The 22,969-nt window shown below is 40.0% G+C and overlaps 1 protein-coding gene across 1 annotated transcript; it reads left to right on the plus strand.

Annotated features, from left to right (window-relative positions):
- Positions 1 to 430: 430 nt before the first annotated feature.
- ankrd52a (ankyrin repeat domain 52a) lies at positions 431 to 21,902 on the plus strand. The gene is made up of 28 exons (XM_023292955.3): positions 431 to 753; positions 1,336 to 1,419; positions 1,544 to 1,622; positions 1,831 to 1,901; positions 2,102 to 2,302; positions 2,393 to 2,480; positions 2,704 to 2,846; positions 3,037 to 3,249; positions 3,907 to 3,985; positions 4,094 to 4,208; positions 4,414 to 4,496; positions 4,605 to 4,722; positions 4,838 to 4,906; positions 5,037 to 5,177; positions 5,610 to 5,672; positions 6,653 to 6,764; positions 6,970 to 7,041; positions 7,136 to 7,337; positions 7,465 to 7,552; positions 7,692 to 7,809; positions 8,816 to 9,035; positions 9,142 to 9,229; positions 9,358 to 9,441; positions 9,921 to 10,066; positions 10,271 to 10,353; positions 10,571 to 10,653; positions 11,092 to 11,183; positions 12,106 to 21,902. The coding sequence occupies exons 1-28, from the start codon at positions 727 to 729 to the stop codon at positions 12,375 to 12,377; spliced, it is 3,234 nt and encodes a 1,077-aa protein (XP_023148723.1). The 5' UTR covers positions 431 to 726; the 3' UTR covers positions 12,378 to 21,902.
- The last annotated feature ends 1,067 nt before the right edge of the window (positions 21,903 to 22,969 follow it).

Below are 22,969 nucleotides of genomic sequence, written 5' to 3' on the forward strand. Positions count from 1 at the left end.
ACATTTTACAGACCCTTTAAGCTGGACATCTTTTTCTCTGCCATTGTTTACTACTGTCTACCCTTTTAAAGATAGTACAGGCTTGACTTAAAATGCAAAATTAATGGGAAATATTTCCTGAAATGTATTTACCTGATGTGTTGTCAGTTATTAGTAAAATAATGAATAGGGAAATAATTTTCTATTTGTGTGATGTCTTTGAGTCAAGAATGATAATAATAATAGGATATGATTAGCTTATTGTTGAATACCTTTACAGGGAAAAAATATTTACTTTGTTATATATTGATGATTCAACTCAGTAGTGCACATGCGATAATGGTCGTTTTGGTAGTTCAGTTATTCCTATATTTAAAAATTCTGCTTTTTCACAGCCACAGTTGTTTGTATGGGACCCGAATACGCCACTTGACCTTTCAGACGACTTGATCCATTCATGTTTCCAGTGTAAATGCAGATTGCTCTGCAGCTTCCTGCCACACGGTGTCGCCATTTCATCCGAGGAGGAGACCACGGACCGCCACGCCTGTAGGCGGACCAGCACAGTCGTAGCCAGTATCGTCAGACCAGACGCTGGATACAGACAACAACAGTGACAGATCAAGACCGCATTTCTGTTTGCAATCAGCTATGGGTGTAGTCTGAGAAGTGGACACAGTAGCGCACCTCAATATACCTCGAAGTTTTTTCCTCATGAAGGAGCTCCGTCCTGGCTGAGTTAGGGAGATGGGAGTACTCAACATTGCAGACCAGGTACGATGAAAGAAAGCGCTCCGTGTTTGTGCTGTGGCGCAGTCTATTTGCTGGGAAAGACCAGCTCTTGTGCGCAGCATTCTACGTCTGCCTCGACTCGTTTTCCTTCTTGGCTTATTAGCGGTGCATGTTTATCTAAATTGATATCTGCATCACGAGGATGTAATTCCTCGTGGTTAGCAAATGGTCGGCGTTGATAAGTTAAAGTGTGCGTTGTAGGAGCTGTAGTCCAGGCCCTGCGCTGGGTCAGAGCCAGCTCTAGCAGAATTAGCTAACAGGAGCCGTTTGGCTAGCTGACGTAAGTAGTGAGAAGCGGGCCTGTAGGCCTCAGCCAAGGCTCTGTGTATCTACTGGAGAAAGCAAGAATCACGTCCAGTTTCTTGCAGTAAACGCGTTGAATGCAACATTTGACAGCATTCACATCTTCTTTAAAGTTTCTATTGAAGAGTTAACGGCTTTAACCAGGATTTGGCCTGCTCAGATAAATCATAGATGTGTGATGGTCACAACCGAATCCTCGGTCCCGATCAACGCTAACGTAATTTATGCAACGTTAACTAAACTGGTGTTTCTGTCTTGCAGCCTCCTCTGGTCCAGGCCATCTTCAATCGTAATGCTGAAGAAGTTCAACTATTATTGCACAAAAAGGAGGATGTCAATGCACTGGTATGTTTGAAGTACATTCGGTTACTATGCAAAACGGATCCAGATCCTGAAGGACGTTAGCTTCAGATAATCATGAAAATCAAACGTCATTTTCCTCTTGATTGATCATATGTCTGTTCGACAGGACCAAGAGCGCCGTACGCCACTTCATGCTGCTGCCTGTGTGGGTGATGTCCATATAATGGACCTCCTCATTGAATCAGGTTCGTAAGCTCCATGTATTCCTCATACCTGCTTATGTGTCAAGAATTTAGCAGTCTTTACGTTAGTAATGTGTGGCGCACACTTAGCATTTGTCATCATCCCAACGGACATGTCCCTCATTGCTGGTTCACTGTGCAGCTGCATTGCACTTCTCACTTGCAACATCTTTGTGACCCCTTTAAAATAATTAGTTTTTTTGTCTTCCAGGTGCCAGTGTAAATGCTAAAGACCATGTGTGGTTGACCCCGTTGCACAGAGCAGCTGCTTCCAGGAATGAAGTAAGCAGTAAACTCATCTCCTGCCATATTAAAGAGTCAAATTGTTTCTCAGTCAGATGACGTCTTCTAATTCAATTTTGCATTCACCCAAAGTGATTGTTGTACTCATTTTGACTTCCCACACTCAAATATTGCACTGATGGAAGGAAAAGCAGTAAGATATATGCTTAAAGCCCTGGTGATTGCTTCCTTCTCCCCAGAGGGCAGTGGGTCTGCTGCTGAGGCGTGGAGCCGAGGCAAATGCACGAGACAAGTTCTGGCAGACTCCACTGCATGTGGCTGCTGCCAACCGTGCCACACGCTGCGCAGAGGCCCTGCTATCCCAGCTGAGCAACCTGAACATGGCAGATCGCACTGGCAGAACTGCCTTGCACCATGCAGCTCAGAGTGGGTTCCAGGAGGTGAGACTTGAGTAATTTTCCTCCCCTTTGAAGATTTTTGACCCAAAGTGCAGTTCCTCTCCATTAAACTTTTTCAATTTGTCTTAACAGATGGTGAAGCTGCTCCTGAACAAAGGGGCCAACCTGAGTGCCATCGATAAGAAGGAGAGACAGCCTATCCATTGTGCTGCTTACTTGGGTTAGCAAATGTTACTTCCCTGCCAATGCTGCACACCACAAGTTATTGTTAAATTACAGTAAAAGTCACTGTGGTCCACAACATGTTTTACTTAGATGGGGAACAATAAATTGTATCTCATGTACTTAAATCTCTCCATCTCTGTTTTTTATTGCTTTGGATTTTCCAAAATAGGTAGAATTATTGCTACATTTTTTTAACTTCCTTTTGGTGTTTTCAACAGGACACGTGGAGATTGTGAAGTTGCTGGTGTCCCGCAGTGCTGACAAGAGCTGCAAGGATAAGCAGGGCTACACACCTCTCCATGCTGCTGCTGCAAGTGGTCACATCGAAATTGTAAAGTACCTACTGAGGATGGGGACAGAGGTGAGTTCTTATGCATTCATTTATTTAGTCTAGCCATACGATTATGCCTTATTGTCTATTTGATTTAATGTCACAGCTTTGCGCCTAGAGTTTTTGATCTTGGGCATCTAAAACTGAGCTGAGGCCATTTATTTTAAAATCTTAATTGTAGGTACAGTGATTTTGTGCCGTGTTTGTGTTTTACACTCAGATCGATGAGCCCAACGGCTTTGGAAACACTGCGCTCCATGTGGCTTGCTACATGGGACAGGAGGCTGTGGCTACAGAGCTGGTGAACCATGGAGCTAATGTTAACCAGCCCAACAAGTGTGGCTACACCCCTCTGCACCTGGCTGCCGTGTCCACCAACGGGGCCCTCTGTCTGGAGTTGCTGGTCAACAATGGGGCAGATGTCAACCAGCAGGTATGAATTGAATTATCTTTGTTTTTCTTACTAATATTCATGTAATTTTGTGATTATTAAAGATTTAAATCAGTGTGTGTTTAGGCTGCAGTTGTTCTCCACAGTAATATAATCAGCATAGGTGGGTGGATAAAGATTCTACACATTCTATTCCTGCTTATAGAAACACCTGTTAAAGTGTAAATGTGCAGTGGTAGAGAATTTATCTCACACATGCATTTAGCTGCCAGAAATGACAATATTGTTGTGTGTGAAAAGGGAATGCATGAGAGTGAAAATGTCAGAATAAATCTAAGGATTCATATGCTATTGCTCATTCCTCTATTTATAGCAGATGAGACCTTAAAAATAATATTGTATGAAATAGAATTTTTTTTTCTTTTTTTAGTAGAAATTGAGTTATTGAAACATGAAACTGTCACTTAAAATATATTAATTCCACTTAAGTGCAGAGAGTGAAGTTGTTTGGGAGGTGATTACCTTTGGTGCTGGCTAAAACCTCCTTTGAGTGTGCCAAAAATTCCACTTTGCAGAAAAAACTCGGCACCTTCGCCTTAATTGTTTCGATCAGTGACCTGGAATTCTCTCAATATATTCCATGCAGTGTGTCTAAGGTTAAATGATGTAATTTTATATTCTGTTTGTCACTGTCTCCAGAGCAAAGAAGGGAAGAGCCCCCTGCACATGGCAGCCATTCACGGACGCTTCACACGCTCTCAGATTCTCATCCAAAATGGTAACGATGACTGCACTCTCTGACTGAGCTGCAGGAATACGTTGGTGCAGCCTTTTCTCTCCTCCTAATGGGTCTTTGATTTTCACCTTCTTCCCTGCTTTCCATCAGGTGGGGAAATTGATTGTGTGGATAAGTATGGCAATACTCCTCTCCACGTTGCTGCTAAGTACGGCCATGAACTGCTGATCAGCACTCTGATGACCAACGGAGCAGACACGGCCAGGTATCAGCAAAGCTTTCAATTGTATTCCTGATATGAAATATAATAGCACCACGAGGCTGTTTAAAAAAAAAAAAAAAAAAAAAAAAAGCACAATAAAATGCGCACTTAGAATCAATTGTATGCCGTAAGTTGTAGAACAGCGGAGTTGCGTCTTTCACATTTTAAGTTTGGTTGCTAACGTTTTGCTTTGCTTTTGCATTTTCAGACGTGGGATCCATGGAATGTTCCCCTTGCACTTAGCTGTGCTGTACGGGTTTTCAGACTGTTGTCGCAAGTTACTCTCCTCAGGTTTGTGACATGAATATGTGCACTCTGATTTACTTGGTCTTTTATGTCACTGTTTATGCACACTTTGGCGTGCCTGTTACCTCCAGCTGTTTCTTCAATTTTCAACAGGTCAGCTGTATAGTATAGTTTCATCTATGAGTAAAGAGCATGTACTATCGGCTGGGTTTGACATAAACACCCCTGACAACTTTGGGAGGACCTGTCTACACGCAGCTGCCTCTGGAGGGTAAGATACAGAATCTGCTTTAACACAACAATATTAAAATGAGCAAAATGTTGCACTGTCACATGTCGTTTGTTATTTCAGCTTAACTTATTCTCATGCGTGTCTGGCTTTACAGAAATGTTGAATGTCTGAACTTGCTCTTAAGTAGCGGTACTGACTTGAATAAGAGGGACATAATGGGAAGGTGAGTTCCCCTTCATTTTGGCTGAATCTATGTTTTTAGGTGTGTTTTTTTTTAACAGCAATCGATTGTCATCCCCTGGATACCCAATGCATGTAAGAATTTAAAGTGTTTCCTTGCCTACTTTGTATAGGACACCGTTGCACTATGCGGCTGCTAATGGGAGGTACCAGTGCACTGTGACCCTGGTGAGCGCTGGCGCTGAGGTCAACGAGCCTGACCAGACAGGCTGCACTCCCCTGCACTACTCTGCCGCCTCCCAAGCCTTCAGCAGGTTGGAATCTGGTTTCTCTCTCCTACTGTGTTCTCTGAAACAGCAGAATCAACACAAGGCACTAAGTTCTGTCCAAGTTTAGCAAAAAGTCAGCTGTTTTTTCAGCACACCGATTGACTGATAGGATTTTGAAATTCATAAAGAGTTGGTGAGCAAAAAAAAAGTTTATTTCTTGGTCTTATCTGTCTCCAGTTTTTGCATTTTCCATTTTCTCTCATTACTCATTCAGTTCAAGCAGTTTATATATTTTTTATTATTGAAAATTTGGGTTCATAGTTAAAATTGCATTTACTTCTGGGTGACAGCGGACATTCTTAGATAGCAGCATTACTAAACAGCACAACCAAGAATGGGCAGTATTGCAACAATGTACAATGTATGTAACTCTGAACTAGAAGGTTTATTGAATCATGCGCTTTTTGTTCTTTTCAGAGTTGATCGTCATTTTTCTGGGAACCATCAGAATGATGAGGATGAAGCGAAGGAGTCGTACTTGTAAGTTATCTTCTTGTTTTCTCGGTCTTTTATCCGACTGTGATCAGTGTGACCTTGATTTATGCTCCTGTGTTGAATCTACACAAAATTTGAAGAATTAAAGGAACATTAATCACAATAATGATTTAATCTTTCCACCATTATATATGCATGATCGACTGCGGTATTTGTACTTAAAAACGCGCTTTTCTTGTAAAATGTGGAGCACACCTGCATGTGCTGTTTTTTTCTGCTCATAAAAAATAGGGCATGTAGAAAAACATCATGTGGTTTTATTTGGACCAATATGACATTAGAATTCTATTGTTATTAGGATATCTGCATTTCTCTGCAATTGCACTGCCAAACTGCTAGTTAACAGTAGACTTTCTATGCTATTGTGTTAATGTTCTTCTTGTACTTTGAACAGTGATGATAGAAGCAAAGCGAATTATGCTGAACAGTTGCTTTTACTAAAATTACTGTAACACAAAAAAGAGATAACTCTTGGAACAGAGTTGGTATATATGAATATGTATAGATTAGTAGAGCTATGAAAGCCAAAAGCAGCATAGCACAAAGTTGACAGAATGCTGGCATTAGCGATTGTATTAAGCCAAGCCAAATACAATTACACCCTATTAAATTTAGTTTCACAGAAGCATTATACACAAATCAATATGCCATGTTTACACGACATATTGGTCTGTGCCAGAAACAGCAATATGCCATGTAAACAGCCATTCATTTCTCAGTACACACAGCACTAAAGCTGCAAATGGCTCTGAACATGCCATGCATGTCATATGCCATAACAACCAAGTGGACCTATCACATATGTTATGTGGTTTGCATCGCCATGACATGTAGCTAAATTTTTTGGGAGGTTCACGAAACACAAACATATAAATAGAGCTTAAAAACACTTAAAATTTAACAAAATGGGACAGACTTTGATTGTGCCCTTCAATTCAATGCTTCTTTCCCCCTTTTTATAACAGCTGCTTGGAACATCTTTTGGACAATGGTGCTGATCCGTCAATGGTCAACTCAAAGGGTTACAGTGCTGTTCACTATGCAGCTTACCATGGCAACAAACAGAACCTGGAGCTGGTGAGTTTTCTGTTTAATGTGAGACCACCCCACAACTTGACACAGCTATTGATCATTCATGTCATATGTCACAAATATCACATCTTACGCATCAAGTAATGGATTAAATACTGGGATTGTTTTGCAAGTTTTTATATTTGTGCAACATGTTTTAGTTCTTTTGTTTCTAAATTAACCTATATCCACTGTTGTGCTTTACTTTTAGCTCCTGGAGATGTCCTTTAATGCACTAGGAGACATAGAGAGCAGTATTCCAGTCAGTCCACTCCATCTTGCTGTAAGTGTTGCACCCAGGTTCCCCGTTAGGTTGTAACTGCCCTCTTGATCTTGACTAAATGCAAATTTGTAACTGTCTTCCTCCTCTCCTTCAGGCTGATAAAGGCCACTGGCAGGCGCTGCGTGTGCTCACAGAGACTGCAGCCTATGTGGACATGCAGGATGCTGCAGGCCGTTCTGTCCTCTACCTGGCTGCCCAGAAAGGCTACGCACGTTGTGTGGAGGTGCTTTTGGCTCAGGGGGCCTCCTGTCTCCTCAATGACAACCGTCTCATGTGGACTCCAATTCATGTTGCAGGTATACTTCTCTGAGCTGAAAGATTTAATAGCACAGCATTGCACATTTTGTGACATTACAAATTTTATGTCATAGCGTATACATGTCATGTCATGTCAAATGGCTTTTTTATATTGTTTCATACCAGCTGCCAATGGTCACTCGGACTGCCTGCGCATGATGATTGATTATGGGGAGGAGGGTGATCTCACCAATGTGGCAGACAAATTTGGCCAGTAAGTCATTTTCTTTTAAAAGAACAGCAACAGTTTGTTCATTAAGCTTTGAAAAACACTTTCAATACCTAAAGCTAATTTAAACAACGAACATACAGTGAAAAATACATCCTTATTGCTACGTCTGTCTTTTTTTCAGGACCCCTCTAATGCTAGCTATTCTGGGAGGTCACACTGACTGTGTCCACTTCTTGCTGGAGAAGGGTGCCTTGCCAGATGCCAAGGACAAGAGGGGCAGCACAGCTTTGCACAGAGGGGTAGGTCAAAACACTGCATGTGGTTATTTTCTGTGTCAGAACGTCATTTGTGCTTCGAAAACTTCAGCCAGTTGGTGGGTCAAGTACAACGTTTAACAGCACAATTCAAAATTTTCAACAAACAACAGTCTAAATGTTTCATTTTCATTCTCCCTTCCAAACCACTTGAAAAGCTTGTATTTGTTAGTTGATTATTGTGAAATTTGGAAGAAACCCTACGAACTAGCTGCATCTAACAGTGTTGCCTATCTGTCAGAAAAAGTATTAAATATTAATGTTAAAAAAGGCAGGTAAAGATCTTAAACTGTCCAGAGGTTCAGAGTAGCAGTTGTCAAGGCATGTTAAGTGGCCTGTTTCCTGGACTGACACAAAGCGTAGCTACAGACTGAAACAATATTTGATAAAGGAATCCATAGTTTTTTGGGGTTTTTTTTTGCTCCTTACCTGCCTACATATCTTGTTTGAAGTCCAGACTTTCTCTCAGACCTTAATTATGTCACCATGTACCTTGCATATTTGCATAATGCCTACCTAATGGCTAAGAATGAACAGCTTCTTCACAGTCCCATTATTTCCTCGCTAGAGCCACTTCTGGCAGAGCTTTGTCTGTGTGCGTGTACTCATAGATGTGGGTTTACTGTGCATAACCAGCATCCTCCCTCCCCTTGATGAATTGCAGCAGACAGAGCTTTTCAGGAGGGAGGCCAAAAAGAGAAAGAGACTAAAACTCAGAATATGTTTTAAACTTTAAAGCATGTAAACATATTCTAGTCAACCTCCACAAATATAACTAGAAGCCTGTAAATGTGCATAATATGGGCTTTTTAAGATGTTCATTGAAACAAAGTCTTGATTTGGGAGTAGACACGATCTCTATCTGGGAAACATACCCAGATCTGATAATACTGGAGTAGAACACATAAGAGATAAATGGAAATGAAAATAATCTCTTTCCAGAAAATGTAAATGGAGTTAATCTAATTACCCCTGTTTGGTCTGTGCTCAGGCAGTGTTGGGCCATGACGACTGTGTGACAGCCCTTCTGGAACACAAAGCTTCTGCATTATGTCGGGACACCCAGGGTAGGACACCGCTGCACTACGCTGCATCCAGAGGCCACACAGAGATCCTGGCTAGTCTGATGCAGGCCGCCATGGCAACAGACCCACAAGATAAATTGCTGGACAACAAACAATACACCCCATTACACTGGGCTGCTTACAAAGGTTTGTTCAGTTTGATCAACTGGAAGGGGCTAATTTCCAAACCTTAATGTTGCAATTCATCACTCTAACATCTGTTGTCTGTACTGCTGATTGTGTTTGTTCTCAGGGCATGAAGACTGTTTGGAGGTTTTACTTGAATTTAAAACATTTATCCATGAAGAGGGAAACCCTTTCACCCCCCTGCACTGTGCTCTGTGAGTATTAACTTTGCATATCCTCTTGTCTTGTGTCTCAGTGTACCAAAAGTAATTGCTTCTGTCAAGAAACCCTACTCGTTAGGTTTAGATGAGACTTTTCATTAACTCAGTCATCTGGCTTGTAGGATGAATGGCCACAGCGGTGCTGCAGAGAGACTGCTGGAGTCTGCTGGGGTCCAGATGATTAACACCAGAGATGCCAAAGGAAGGTGAGGCTGCAGAACAAAAGACTTGAGTATATTATGTGGGAACAGAGAGAGAAGGCATATGACCTAAAGATGATCAAGTGCAATATATATAATTTTCTGAAAATCAAATTAATATGTAGGGTATAGTTTAATAATAATGGCAAACATTGTCTAATTCTTTCTCTCTGAGGACACATTGATAGTATTGCGCTTGCACACATAAAAAAAAAATTCCACAGATGGTTCACTAACAACTTAAAAAAGACAGCTATAAATAGGAGTACACTGGCCAGTTCCTCCCACCTCCCAAAACTGGCTGGTCAGTGTGAAGGGAATGCGAATGTCAGATTGTCCATTTCGCAAGGATGCTGAAAATCTGTGACACAAACACCCCCTTTTATGCATCAGGTACTAAAGGGTGTTTCTGTCATATCCAACATGCAGTTCAGAAACACTTCTCATGCAGTAATTAGTTGGACTGTCTCTGTCTTTGCCTGTAGAACTCCACTGCATGCTGCTGCATTTGCTGAGGATGTCGCGGGACTTCAGCTGGTGCTTCGCCATGGAGCAGAGATCAATGCAGTGGACACCAGTGGATGCTCTGCTCTGATGGTAGCTGCTGACAAGGGACACAGTGGCACTGTGGGTAAGTCTTATGCCTGGTATTCTGGTGGGATTCTTCAGAGTTACTGTCAGGACACAGCTTTATTTTGCAGCACTTTTCAAGACAAATGCCAAAGTGCTTTACAAGAAACTTATACATTTGTTGTGCGTCTCATCTGAATATTATTACTATCAGAGCATGTGTAGTCACATGTAATAAATGTGTTTATGTCTTGGTGTTGTCCAGCCATCCTTCTTCACCGGGCCAAGGCCGACCTGACACTGCTGGATGAAAACAGGAACACTGCCCTGCACTTGGCCTGCAGTAAGGTACATATCAGTTATTAAAACATTCTAAAGTCAGAGTGCCAGCACAGTGCCAGTTAGAAAGCACCTAAGCCAGTACTGTTTCTGTAAGAAATATTTTTTATGCTATACTAAATAACATCAGTGTATAAGGAGACCAAAAACGCTTTCTTCAAATGCTCAGGAATTCATTCTCACAGAAGACTATGCATTTTTAACTGTCTCTTTATTTGGTCCTCAGGCCCATGAGATGTGCGCCCTGCTGATTCTGGGCGAGATCCACAGTCCCACTCTCATAAATGCCACCAACAGTGCTCTGCAAATGTGAGAAAATAACAACAATAGCCTTGAAATACTGCATAGGCCTTATTTGTCTTAGTATCAGTGATCCCCCTGATTTCAACAAAGTGTGAATATTTAAAATCCTCTCTGGTAAGCGTCCAGTCTTTCACTTAATTTTGGACAAAATCAACTATTTTTCCAACTGTTGAATTTGTTCATAGCAGACAGTGCCACGGCAGGAAAAGCACAGGTGAAAATAAGAGTAGTGACTCATTGTTTTGCCATCATTGATTCTTTTAGTATCCTCTGTGCTAGAAATGTGAGCTCTAAAGAAGACCTGTTGTTTTACATCGGGGCACTGCTAGTAGGATTTATCTATTTTTAAAGCTAGGGTATTCTTTACGTATTCTAAACTGAGAATTACACAGTGAATTGTCCGTGTGCCAGCTGTCTTTCAAACTGTACTTTGCTCTCCTGCAGGCCCCTCCATCTTGCAGCACGTAATGGACTGGCTACGGTGGTGCAGGCACTGCTGAGTAGAGGAGCCACAGTGCTGGCTGTGGATGAGGAAGGTAAGGCACGCTTAAATTTAGTACATTCTGTGTATCCAGTCTGCTTACAGACAAGGTTTTACATTGCAGTGACATAATGTATGGAATTCCTTTTTGTGTGGGAGATTTATTTATTTTAAAGTTTTCATTTCACTTTTCACTACCATTACAACTCATCTATATTTATCTGCAAAACAGACAGGTCTTGACTGCTAATGGTTAATTCAGCATCTATAATGAAATACAGGCATTGTTGACTTTGTTGTCCATGCTAGCAGCTGGTGTGCAGTTACGTTATGCTGTTGCTACCTACATTTTTCTACAACTAAGCAACCGATAGGTGTATTCATTTGTTTTCATATGGGCACATTTTTTCTGAAACATTGCTGATGCTCAGAATTATTTTTGAACACCATTTTAAAAAGAAAACTGTGTGGATGCAGCTTCAATTACCCTTTTTAGCTGCAGAAAAAGCACAACAGAAAGTCCTTTCTACCTCAAGCCATAGAGATTGTTTATTTTCATTTGTCATTTAGCTGTACAGCCTCCACAGTCTCTGCAGCTGTAACAAAAGACTTCTATTTTGCAGATTATCAAAATTCTTCTTATTTAGTTATGTTCACTAGTTAGTCACTTTGGGAAACTTGTTTCTGAATAGACAATGTACTATGTGTTGTGTTTTATCATGAAAATCACATTCATGAGAGCTGAGAGAGTGAACAGTCCCCAAAACAATTGGAGGGAACAGTCTAAAATACCCTACAGAAATGAGAGAGACTGTAAAGTTGGGTGATAACTTTCTGCAAGTTTGCCACTGTGAGTGATACCTTTGACGTTACACACGGTTATTTGATCTGTTTTAATATAAAAGATTTTAATTAGATCAACTTTGCAATCTAACTCTCATGTGATGCACTAATGTGGATGTGTTGATGTTGATCAGGCCACACCCCAGCTCTGGCCTGTGCTCCCAACAAGGACGTGGCTGACTGCCTGGCTCTGATCCTCTCTACCATGAAGCCTTTCCCCCAGCGGGACCCTTCCTCCTGCTCCTGCTCCTCTCCCACAGTCTCCCCCTCCCCGGGTCTCAACTTGCTGAAGCACTGCGGCATCACCGCCACCTGTGCCCCCCTGCCCAGCAACGGCCTCCACAACGGCTATGTCAAAGACCGTCACGGTGCACCGGTCGGCCTGGACGGGTGTCTGTCTGAGTGAGGTCTCGCGCCCCACTCAGTCAGCTGCTATCACCATCATCACCACCAGGGGGCGACTCCCTTTAACATGGCCCAGAGGACCAGGAGAGCACCCACCCACATGTTTCTGTGTATGTATGTGTTTGTGCGTCTGTGTGTGCGTGAGTGTTTGGTCTTCTCTTGAGGTGCAGTCAAACCTAATATGCAATTAGATCCCATTCCTCCATCTCCTAGTAGTGCTTAATACGTAGAGGCAGATTGCTCTACAAGGTCACTCCAATGAAGTGTGGCATTCAAAACAAACACTAGCAATCTGGCCATCTCTAAATCATTTAACCCTTTAAAACCATGTCAGCATAGTTATATAACCAACATCTAAGAGCATGGAAATGTCTTTATCCTCAGCTGTCTTTCTCTTCATATCATCCAGTATAAAAGTCATATCATGTTTAATCAGTTGCGGTGACCTTGTAGAGGAACATACAGCCCTCCCAAAAGAATGATCAAAGAGTTTCTTTGTTTTTTGATAATTTTGATTATTTTTTCTTTTGTTTGTTTGTTTTTGGGTTTTTTTATTGTCCGTTAGCGTAGAATTTTTATGAAGGAACCACACAAGGGAAAATCTAAATTTTGCTTAAGAGTGCAATGCTTGTGTACTACAGTACAATCTGAAATTTGGAAAAGGGTCACAAAGATGTTAATTCCATAGTGTACTTTAAATGTACGGCCTAGAATTGTTTGGCATTTTAAAATAATTTGGTAATGCTGCTGAATACATTAGCATGTCTCCTTCCAAAGGAGAACCATGTTCGGGTCAGCTTAGTATCATCAATTTGTTGTTAATGCTGACTTCATTTTTTAAAGATGCTAAATAAGTGTTTGTTAAGCTAGAATGTTTCTAAGCATATAAGTTATGACCAAAGTTGATCAACACTACTATGGCTATAAATTATTTATTTGAGATGAACTGTACTGTATAGAGAAAGACAATAGATCTTGATATACCTCGTCAACTCGTTTAGCAGCTGCTTCATCTTCACCCAGGGTCCGTAGGCCTAATGTTCTCTTTTTGTAGGACTAGAGAACTACTGTAGGATAGTGACTGACTGAGGCCTTGTTTATTTCTAGATGAAGGCTTTACTAGTAATATCTGCCAACAACACCTCATCAAAGCATCATATATCTGAGCACATAAATGAACAAGCCATTTCAATTTATTTCCCATCTCTTTAACAGTGTTTTTTGGAAAAGATTTCAGAATCCGAATGGCCTGATTATTGAAAGAGAGCAATCAGTTCTGGATTTTAGGCACTAACGATGTTTTTGTTCTTTGCGTTTCTGAAGTTGAACCGGCCATCAGCATAGCGGTTTTAACAAGCTCTCACTAAAGGAGTATTTCATGGAGCTGGTGAACTAGTCTTAAGCCTCTAATAGCTTATATCTCAACTTCTCGGTGGTGAACTCTGATCAGTTTGAACAGATAAAGAGTATTGTCTGCTATTTTTATTGGGCAGTTTTCAAGCAATATTTTCTTTTGGCCTTTTTCGTTTAGCGTTATTGAATAGACAATCACTGTCACAAGGGCTTTTGTTTCCCTGGAATGTGTTTGAGTTTTCTTTATTTTTTCTTATTTCATGACAAATTACCTAAAGACTAAACGAATGGCTCTGTGTGTGCCGGGCATTTTACTGTCAGTGTCAGCACAAATGCACTGGATTGCCTTTATGGCATCTCATGAAATGCCTTTTGACCCATGCCTTCCGTAACACATCATTTCAGTTGGATTGCTTAATGGCAGAGTATGTCAAGCCCTGAGACTGATTATGTCCCCACCCATTTGATAGCAACAACACTGAACCACAGTTGCACCACAGTATCTAGTGGGGAAAAAAACAATGCCTGGCATATCTTTATGACCCAGCATCATCAATGACCAGGGAGTTGATATCCCTAAAAGAATCGAATAGGGCTAAGAGGAAAAAAGGAGAGGGATCTTTGCTTCGGCCAATACCTATTGTTTAGATTTCAGGAATAGCAGAAATCCAAATATGTGCTTTTTGGTGTTCATTTTGTTGTCTCCTCATCCCGTTTTCTGGTACTAAGCATACTAAAGATGATTGTATCGGACCACTAGAGCTGTTTGTGACTTTTAGATGTTATATCTATGCTATTTTGTTGTTGTTTTTTTTAGACCATCTGCTGGTGGTTAATTACACTGAGTCAGATTGTTTTCATTGGCGTGATAACTTCATATCCACTGGTATTGAAGTGGCACAATTGCACACATTAGTTGACTGGATGAGAGATGAGGACCTAGACTAGACTGTGTTGTTAAATACCCCTGACAAAAAGGCTTTTGCATTATTGTATTTAACTTGATTTTCTGAAATTTAAAAGAAATCCATTTCAGAGCAGTGATTTCTATGAGTTAGTGGTGTGGATTAGTAGTCGGCATTTCATTTGACCTCCATAGCTGACTGAAATGGAACTAATTGGTGGACCCCAGCCTTGGTTCTCTTGATCAACTTATATTCTTCATGGGAACCGATATCTTATTAATACTGGAGATAGGTACATACTTTTTTTGTATTCTCAGGATCTGTGCTGAAGCAGCAGGCAGAATTTATTAATCCAATCAAATCTCCACAGAATGATTATGTCTACAATTTTTTGATGGGATGTTCCATAATTTAATTCCTTTTTAACCCTAATCCCACAGCACTTAATTAGATAGTCAAGCACGCACTTTAGTACATTCAGGTTCTAAGTGTGCAAAGTAGAGCAGATGTAATGTATGTACTTATGTTTACATGCATGTGTGTTGCTGCTGAATACAGGAAGGAAGGGTTACAAAAGACAAGCAAAGGCTACAATGAAATTGTACTCTAACAATGCATTATAAAAAAAAAAAAAAAAAAAAAAAAAGTGTCTCCAAGCACTTCGGGACAGTGTCCACTGCCCACTGACTTGTTTGTGTTATCTATTCTGGGCAGGCGGCCCGGCAAAGTGACAAGGTTACATTACCCAGCCTACTGTTAACAATACAGACTCTGGCCTAAGTCACTTAAAGTCAGTCCAGTGATTCAACAGACACCTCAGGCAGGCTCCTCATAATACTCTCCATGCTCTTTCTGCCATCTGTAGGTGCTGTCAGGCCAGCCTGTTCAGGCAGGGATTTTTTTCTCTTGTGATGTCCTTATCTGACCAGTAAATGGAGCCATTGCCCCTTGCAACTGTACAAGTTGCAACTGAATCCTTTTGTTGTATCACAGTATTCTTATACATGCTTTTTTTATTTGTGTGTACCAGTGATAAGTGAGTGATTGTGCATGGAGTTAGATCACAATTTTGATATAGCAACAATTAAACAAATGGAGCATATACAATATATCTGGAGTCAGAAACGGAAAGCAATGAAAGGTCCAATTGTAGCAATAGCGCGTGTGTGTAATAGTGTGCAGCACAAATATTGCACTGCCATCCATTTAGGCCAATTCAGTAAATCATAGCATAAATGCCAATGGAAGATTTAAATGCGGGTTAGATGTCATAATCTTTGGTCACAATTGAGGCCTGTTTGCCAAAACGTGTTGAGAGGGGAAACCTTCTTAGTAAAGCAGCAATGGATTTATGCATATGTTCAAGCAGTTTACAGTCTGACCATCAAATCTGAGCCATGAATTTTCTGACTGAAATGAATGTAGGGTCAGTTTAGAGCAGGACAATTTACTTTCTCCCGACTTTAAACTGTTGCTCTTCATTTGTCTTGCATAGCTATGATCATACAGGTAGCATGTAGTTAAATGGTTCTCTACATATTATACAGTACGTGTAGTAGTCTTCCTGCATCGAAGGTCTGGATATGTTTTCTTTTTTTTTTGGCATTATCGTTGGCGTGTAGGCCTGCTGTTGTGAAATACCACTTTTCTTTCTCTATACATTTACATTTGTGTGGAGTGTAGCCTACAAGGTAAACAGAGGACAAGAGTTCAGATGAATTTAACATTCATGTTCATCCATTCCATTGAGATTGCCTTACAGTACAGTAAAACAAGAGGGACAAAACGGTCTACAGTAGATATGATCACACATACTCGTAAATAGCCTATATTTGACAAAAATGCACCTAAGCTACACCCATTTAGTGCCATAGAAACCTTGATTTGCCTTTAGACATGAATCATATTTACTTGGTCAGTAACATATTCAGACGTAGGCAGGATTATTACAGTTTTGTGTCTGGAGCTGCATGTCTTTTCGCCAATTATATTAGTCAAAGTAAAGCTATATACATATTTGCATGGGATCTTAGTACTTAAATGCAAGTATTCAGTTAAATTTAATGTTGGTAGAACTCTATTTTATAATTGGACATTTTTAAAGAATATAGTTAGTCCCTTTGGTATTGGCAAAGCAATCCCTAGGTTGTGTGTGTAACAAGATGGTTTATAATGTGTGTGTTACCATTTTTAAAAAAAAAAAAGTTTTTGATGTCCAAAAAAGCATGGTATATACAGTATAGAATTGATTTGCCTCAATGGATGTCTTGGTTCTTACTTGAAGTAAATGGCAAATTTCAATTCAACTCTCTGATCCACTGTTGAGCCTTTTGCCTTAAAAGCTGAAAAAGAAAATGATACCTGGCAGTACCTGATGAGTTGCATCGCCCGTAGAGTTATGCTACTTGGTTGGATTGCTTTCAAAAATTGGCTTATTTTGGTCTTACAGACACCTTCGGGTGTCAAGAAGCACACAAATAAATTGAGGTAGCACATCGCTCAAGGTTGCCATGGTGCAGAGATTGTTTTGAGAGGTTGGGATATCGCCATATTTTCCACTGTGAATGAATGAATTCAGAATTCACTCGTAAACAATCAGCTTTGGCTTCTTTGTCATCTACAGCCAAACGACACTGGGGATACAAGTGGTGTACCTCAAAAAATGATTTCAGACGGAAAAGAAATTCTTATGAAAAATGCTTGTACAGCTACGCTAACAAAGAGTTAAAATCTTGTGATCCATCTTGTTGGGGGTAGTGTAATTCTGCTTAAACCAGCCTAAATCAGATGTATCTACACGGAAGTGTTTGATTAGTGTTGGCAGATGTCTCATGTTTCCTACCTTACAAAGGGGCAGCCAACTGCACCTTGTACTTTTTATTGGACCTGCAGTTTTACCTCATCAGTGATCTTTTGTGTGACGATGCTGACATTGATCCTCTGTGATCTCTTCTTGTTTTTCCTGATGCCAGTCGTGTAGATTTCTCTCTTGTAGTGTGTGTGAGTGACTTTTCAACATATGCATGTCAAACCTAAACATGCACAAGCCCATTTTTTTTTTTTTAAAACTGAAAAGCATAGCTACCCTGTTTGAACATTTTCTCCTCATAATCAACAGACGAGTCTGTTATTTGGTGCAAGTCATATGGAGTGAAGGGTACAGTCTAATTTTAAGGTGGGAAATGAAGGTAGCTATAAAACTTTACCTCTGTAAGTCAAAACAATACAATTTTACTGTATGACTAATGCTAGTTTGACCGCCTTCCCTGCCTGAACACTTGGTTATTAATTTCCCCCCACCAGTAGGACCTGTGTAATATCAAGCACAGTGGTGGCATGGTGCCTTTTATTTGTTACTACCGAAAGGTACGGTCTTCCATTTGTATTTCCCAGAAGCCTTATAATGGGAAAAAATAAATTACACTGAACATACATGACCACAGTAGATAGGCTCATACTCCCTCTGAGCATTATTATTTCAATCCTGTGTGATCGGAGTTAAAACAAAGAAGAAAAAAAAAGCCTAAATAACTCCTTCTGTATTAGTCTGGATTTCACTATGTGTTTCCAGTGACTGAGTGCTCCCCTAGGGTGGCAGAATAAATTGCACATAACTGATGCGATTTAGGGCACATCAAACATAGAATGGATGGGGATCAATAGTACGAAAGCACAAATCCAAAGAAGGCACCTCGGGGGCTCAGTTAGCTCCCCCAACAATAAGAAGCGAAGGAGCCTATAGACCAAATTTAGGCAAAGATGTGAGGAAAAACATTCAACTCCTGAGTGCAGACACCATGAGGTTTGATTGTCAGTAACACATGAACTGTAGAAAGACCATTGTCTGGAATTTCAGAGCTGCTTCTGATTGTTCTTCTCAGCTCTTGGGTATTCATCGATGATTAGTAACTTCGCAGTGCAAACCAAGTTGTGAAATGATGCGGTACCTGCATTCACCATCATATTTAGGTAAACTGTTTGTTGTGACTGTGTTGCAAATTGATTGTGGAGATTGTTTTGTGTTATTTAGGGTAGACTGACTACAAGTAGGGTTGCAGTAGTAGCTGTGTGCAGTGTTAATAACAGTGTGATCATATTATAGAAGTGACGTAACATTTGTTGTCTTACTACGACATTAAGGCATGAATCATCTTCTCTCAAGCTGACCTCGTTTGAAATAGACAAAAGATAAAAGTGCAATAACCTTTTGTTTATCATTGCTTCCTCAGTTGAAAAAAAAAATTATTTAATATGCCCTTTTTGTTAACACCAAAAGTCACTCATCTGTAGCAAATGAAGGATTTCAAGTGGTCCTCTTGTTTGTGTTCAGAGAGGTGGCGTTTGATAGTGGAGTGTGTGATATTCCATTCTTAAAACTGTGATCAATATCCAACTTTAAAAGCTGCCTGCTCAGACAAAGGACCGTGCACAAGTTGACTGATAGATTTGAGTAGGTGCTTTTTTTTTTTTTCTTTTTTCTTTATCTGGATGGACTTTGATGGTATTGTAGTTTGGACTTCTGGTTTATAGCCGGTAGACATGTTCATTTGCATGTGTAGATGTGTATATGCATCCTCTCTTCCTCCTTGAATGAAATGTTTTCTCAAAAATATTTAGACCTGCTGTCAGTGATGTATGCGGATAAAAGGAAATATGAAATGCCTTATATTTGTTTTCGATGTTAAGCATTAAGGGTTCTTACGTGTCCCTCCCTTTTCAGCGTGTAGCCTAAAGCTTGTACAGTTAAGAAACTCATGAGATTTATATCTACTGTATAGCCTATGTGTTTTCAGAATTTGTTACTTGGAGGTCCTGTGATTGTGGTTTTAGAGAAACATTCCCCTTGAAAGTGCCGTTTGTTTTCACCAGCAGAAGATGTGTCTTGGGGGAGAAATGTATTTATACGAAGGAAAACAAATGTTCAAAACACTTTGCAGTGTTTACCGTTGAACCTGTTGAGCTGAATGACACAAAGTATTTGTGCAGGTGAAATAAGGCAGCAATCTTCTGATGGAGCACCTTACAGACTTGCTCCTTCTGTGAGCCCACAATGGACGTAGTCTCTCACCAAGCTTGATTACTCTAAAGCAGAGCCATATCAGAGAATTTGCCCATTAGGAGCCCCCTTTGAATGTGCTATTAGGAATAGCCTACTGTAGGAAAGGATGTATACTGCATGTTCTGTGACATTTTAGTAGTGTTAGACCCTTTACATGTTTTTGTTTTTTAGTCCGCTTCACTGTAGATGTTGCCACCTCATTGCAACTCACAAGCTATTAACAGTCCTCTCACAACTGGACTTAAAGCAGGCATTGATCTGCTGCTGAGGCAGCCTTAATTCACTGCAAATTTTTTTTTAAAAAAGAGCGAGAAATGATAGGTAATGGGTTGCCTGTTTTATTTTGAGTGGCTTATCTGAGGAAATACAAAGGAGCCCTTATCATGAGTGGAAGGACTCTGAATCAGGGCATGTGATGAGTTACAATCAAATAGTTTCACAGTGCACCTTCACAAAAAAATGTAAAGAAAAAAAAAAGTTGGCTTGTCCACCCAACATTCCAAAGTTGATTTAATTTTCCACAGTCCTGTCCCTCTGAGGAAATCTTTTTGCTTTGCTGGTGAATGAAGTGGGCATGTATGTAAATGACAGGGTTCCCTATTTAGCCTAACGCTGATTACCTCATTTACAAATCTGCAAATATACTATTCTACTGTGTGTAAAGGAGTCAGTGCCATCACCAGCAGCGTGGTCTCGAGACCTGTGATGACAACAGGACCAATGAAGTTACTCTGTTGAAATTAGCCAATTTTAAAATAAGACCAGTCTGGGAATATAGGGTTAAGACACGATTCAATTTTTTTTTTTTTTTTTTGTAAGGCCGAACGGGCCTCTTAAGATTTCTTCAGTTAGTAAATCACCTCAGCTGCTACCCCAGTCAGCATCAGGAGCCATCAGGAAGGCTGCAGACACCGTTTTTGAGATTTCAAACTAATACTCCTTATTTTACAAGCTAAAGGTGTAAATCTAACATTACACTTATTACAAACCGCTCCTCAGACTTTGACTGGAATAGCAACTGTTGGCACTAGCATGGTTCAAGAAACCTGGTGTATCTCATGATTATTTAAGTGAACGATCATGTTGGCATCACTTGCTGTTTTTTCAGTAGCATTTCTCCTACCTCCTTGTTTTGCAGCCTTGACTATTGTTTGTCTCTCCACCTGTTCTGACTTTTAAAAAAAAAATCTATTCACAGTACGGGAATACAGATTTATCATAAGCAATGGTAGTTATACATAAAGTGTGCTTGGTTGTTCTGTATGTGTATATGTCTATTTGACGTTGGAAAAAAAATATTTATGAGAAGCATTTATACGACAAAATACCACTGGAATGTGAAGCCAGATAATGTTATGATGCAGATTATGATGATAGTCTATCCCCTTTAACATTCAGTGGCGAATGGTCAGAGGAATCATCTTTTAGAAAATTGAATAACCGTGCATTGGCTTTTTTTAAACACCATATATTTCTTTTGGTTTCCTCTTATGCATGTACTTCCCTGTCTAGCCCTATAGTATACAATATTTCAATGTTTACAGCTTCGTTCTGGGTCAGCCATTGATTGCCCTGCAGTTGATATCACAGCTTGTCACAAGGAAGATAGTAAGGTGGATTTGTAATTCTGTACGAGGGTGAGTTAGAGCCCCTCGAGCCGTATGCCTTTGAATCCATCTGTCCACTCTGAACCAAATTCTGCTGCATAGGTGTCTGTCTCCACACTGCCCCGACATTTTACATTCAGTTTGACTACAAGGGGTACAGGACAAGGTGAAAGGTTTGAGGTTTTCTGACCAGGGCCCCCCTAACTACCCGCCGACACCCCTCACCCACCCATGCCTACTCCAAGACAGGACCAGCCCCAGTCCCCGTCACCCACCCACCCACTGTCTCACCTAAACCTCAAGCCATTCATTTTTCTGTTTTGTTTTTTCGACAATGCAATCCTGAAAGCACTTTGCCTTGTTATTCCTTTGTGTGAACATGTGAATGATAATTTGTTACAGAAATGTTAAATATGTAAAAGATCATTCACTGTTTTGGAAAAACCTGCATCTGTCTTTCTGACGTTAAAAGAAAAAAAAAACAATTTAGTGACATTAAACCTGAATCTATTTTATAAAATGTTTGCTGCAGCCAATTGGTCTTGTCATTCAGTATTGTGGCTTAGGGTTGTTTGTGTTCAATAAAGTGCTATTGCTAAATATTTCCAGAGTCTGGAGTTTATTTTTGACAACAACACTGGACTGATACACATGGTTTTTTTTAACTACTATTATGCTGAATTCACTGGATTATCTAAATAACTCAGAGCTAGGTTTATTGCATTAGGTAAAAAAACAACAACAACATAGGTTTAAAGTTTGTCACTGAGTTTTCATTTGAATGTGAGAAATTCATGTCTTGTTTTATTTTTTTATTTTTTTTTGACTCGAATGAGGGACTGCAATGACAACAAATCACAGAACTTGACCTGATTTACAGTGTTTGCAGCACTATCAGCCCTCATTAGTTTGTATGACAGCATGTTATGTGCAATAACTCTTGTGTTTAATCATCATAATTTACAAAAGTATTAATGCACACCTGAGTTGTTTACAAAGACAGCAATAAAATACTGAACCAGTGAAGCCCATAGAGGAAAACACTTGCATTATATACTGAAACAACACTTAAATAAAAAAGTAGCAGGTTGCATTTTAACTATGCTAACGTCAGCACTCATCAGAACTGGATTTCATGTTGAAGACATCCCCAAATGGCGTTCTAAATACTTGTATAATGTTCATTGAATGAACACTGGCTTATTGGTCAGTGTTGTAGCATGCAGGTACACTGGCAGTGAATGTTAACATGTTTTTAGTGTGTTCCTCATGTTAAACTGACACTCTACGTGGAGAGCATTCTGTCTTCAGGCTGCTTGTTTCCTTCCAGTTTACCTTCTGTCACAGAGCATTGCAACAGTGTATGGCTTTGAAAGAGGAATTTCATTATTATGTTGAAGTAGTTAAATATATTGACAAAAATACAAATGTTAGAAATTGAGAAATACAATAGATAGATAGCAATTGAACAGATGTACCTAATAAAGTGGCTGGTGAGTGTGTATATTTATATATATACTTATAAAAATAAGACATATAATACAACATACAGTATGTTAAACAGTGTATGCTTTCAGAGTTTCAAGACTGTCAAGAGGAGACATCTGTCAACCTCATTAGATAGATAGATAGATAGATAGATAGATAGATAGATAGATAGATAGATAGA

Source organism: Amphiprion ocellaris, chromosome 8 (genome assembly GCF_022539595.1).
Source record: "Amphiprion ocellaris isolate individual 3 ecotype Okinawa chromosome 8, ASM2253959v1, whole genome shotgun sequence".
NCBI lineage: Eukaryota > Metazoa > Chordata > Actinopteri > Pomacentridae > Amphiprion > Amphiprion ocellaris.

Coding starts and splice junctions, on each gene's coding strand:
- ankrd52a (XM_023292955.3), top strand. CDS start 727: ATGGGAGTACTCAACATTGCAGACCAG. Junction 7,338..7,464: donor GACTCCAATTCATGTTGCAG/GTATACTTCTCT, acceptor GTTTCATACCAG/CTGCCAATGGTCACTCGGAC. Junction 9,230..9,357: donor ACCCCCCTGCACTGTGCTCT/GTGAGTATTAAC, acceptor TCTGGCTTGTAG/GATGAATGGCCACAGCGGTG.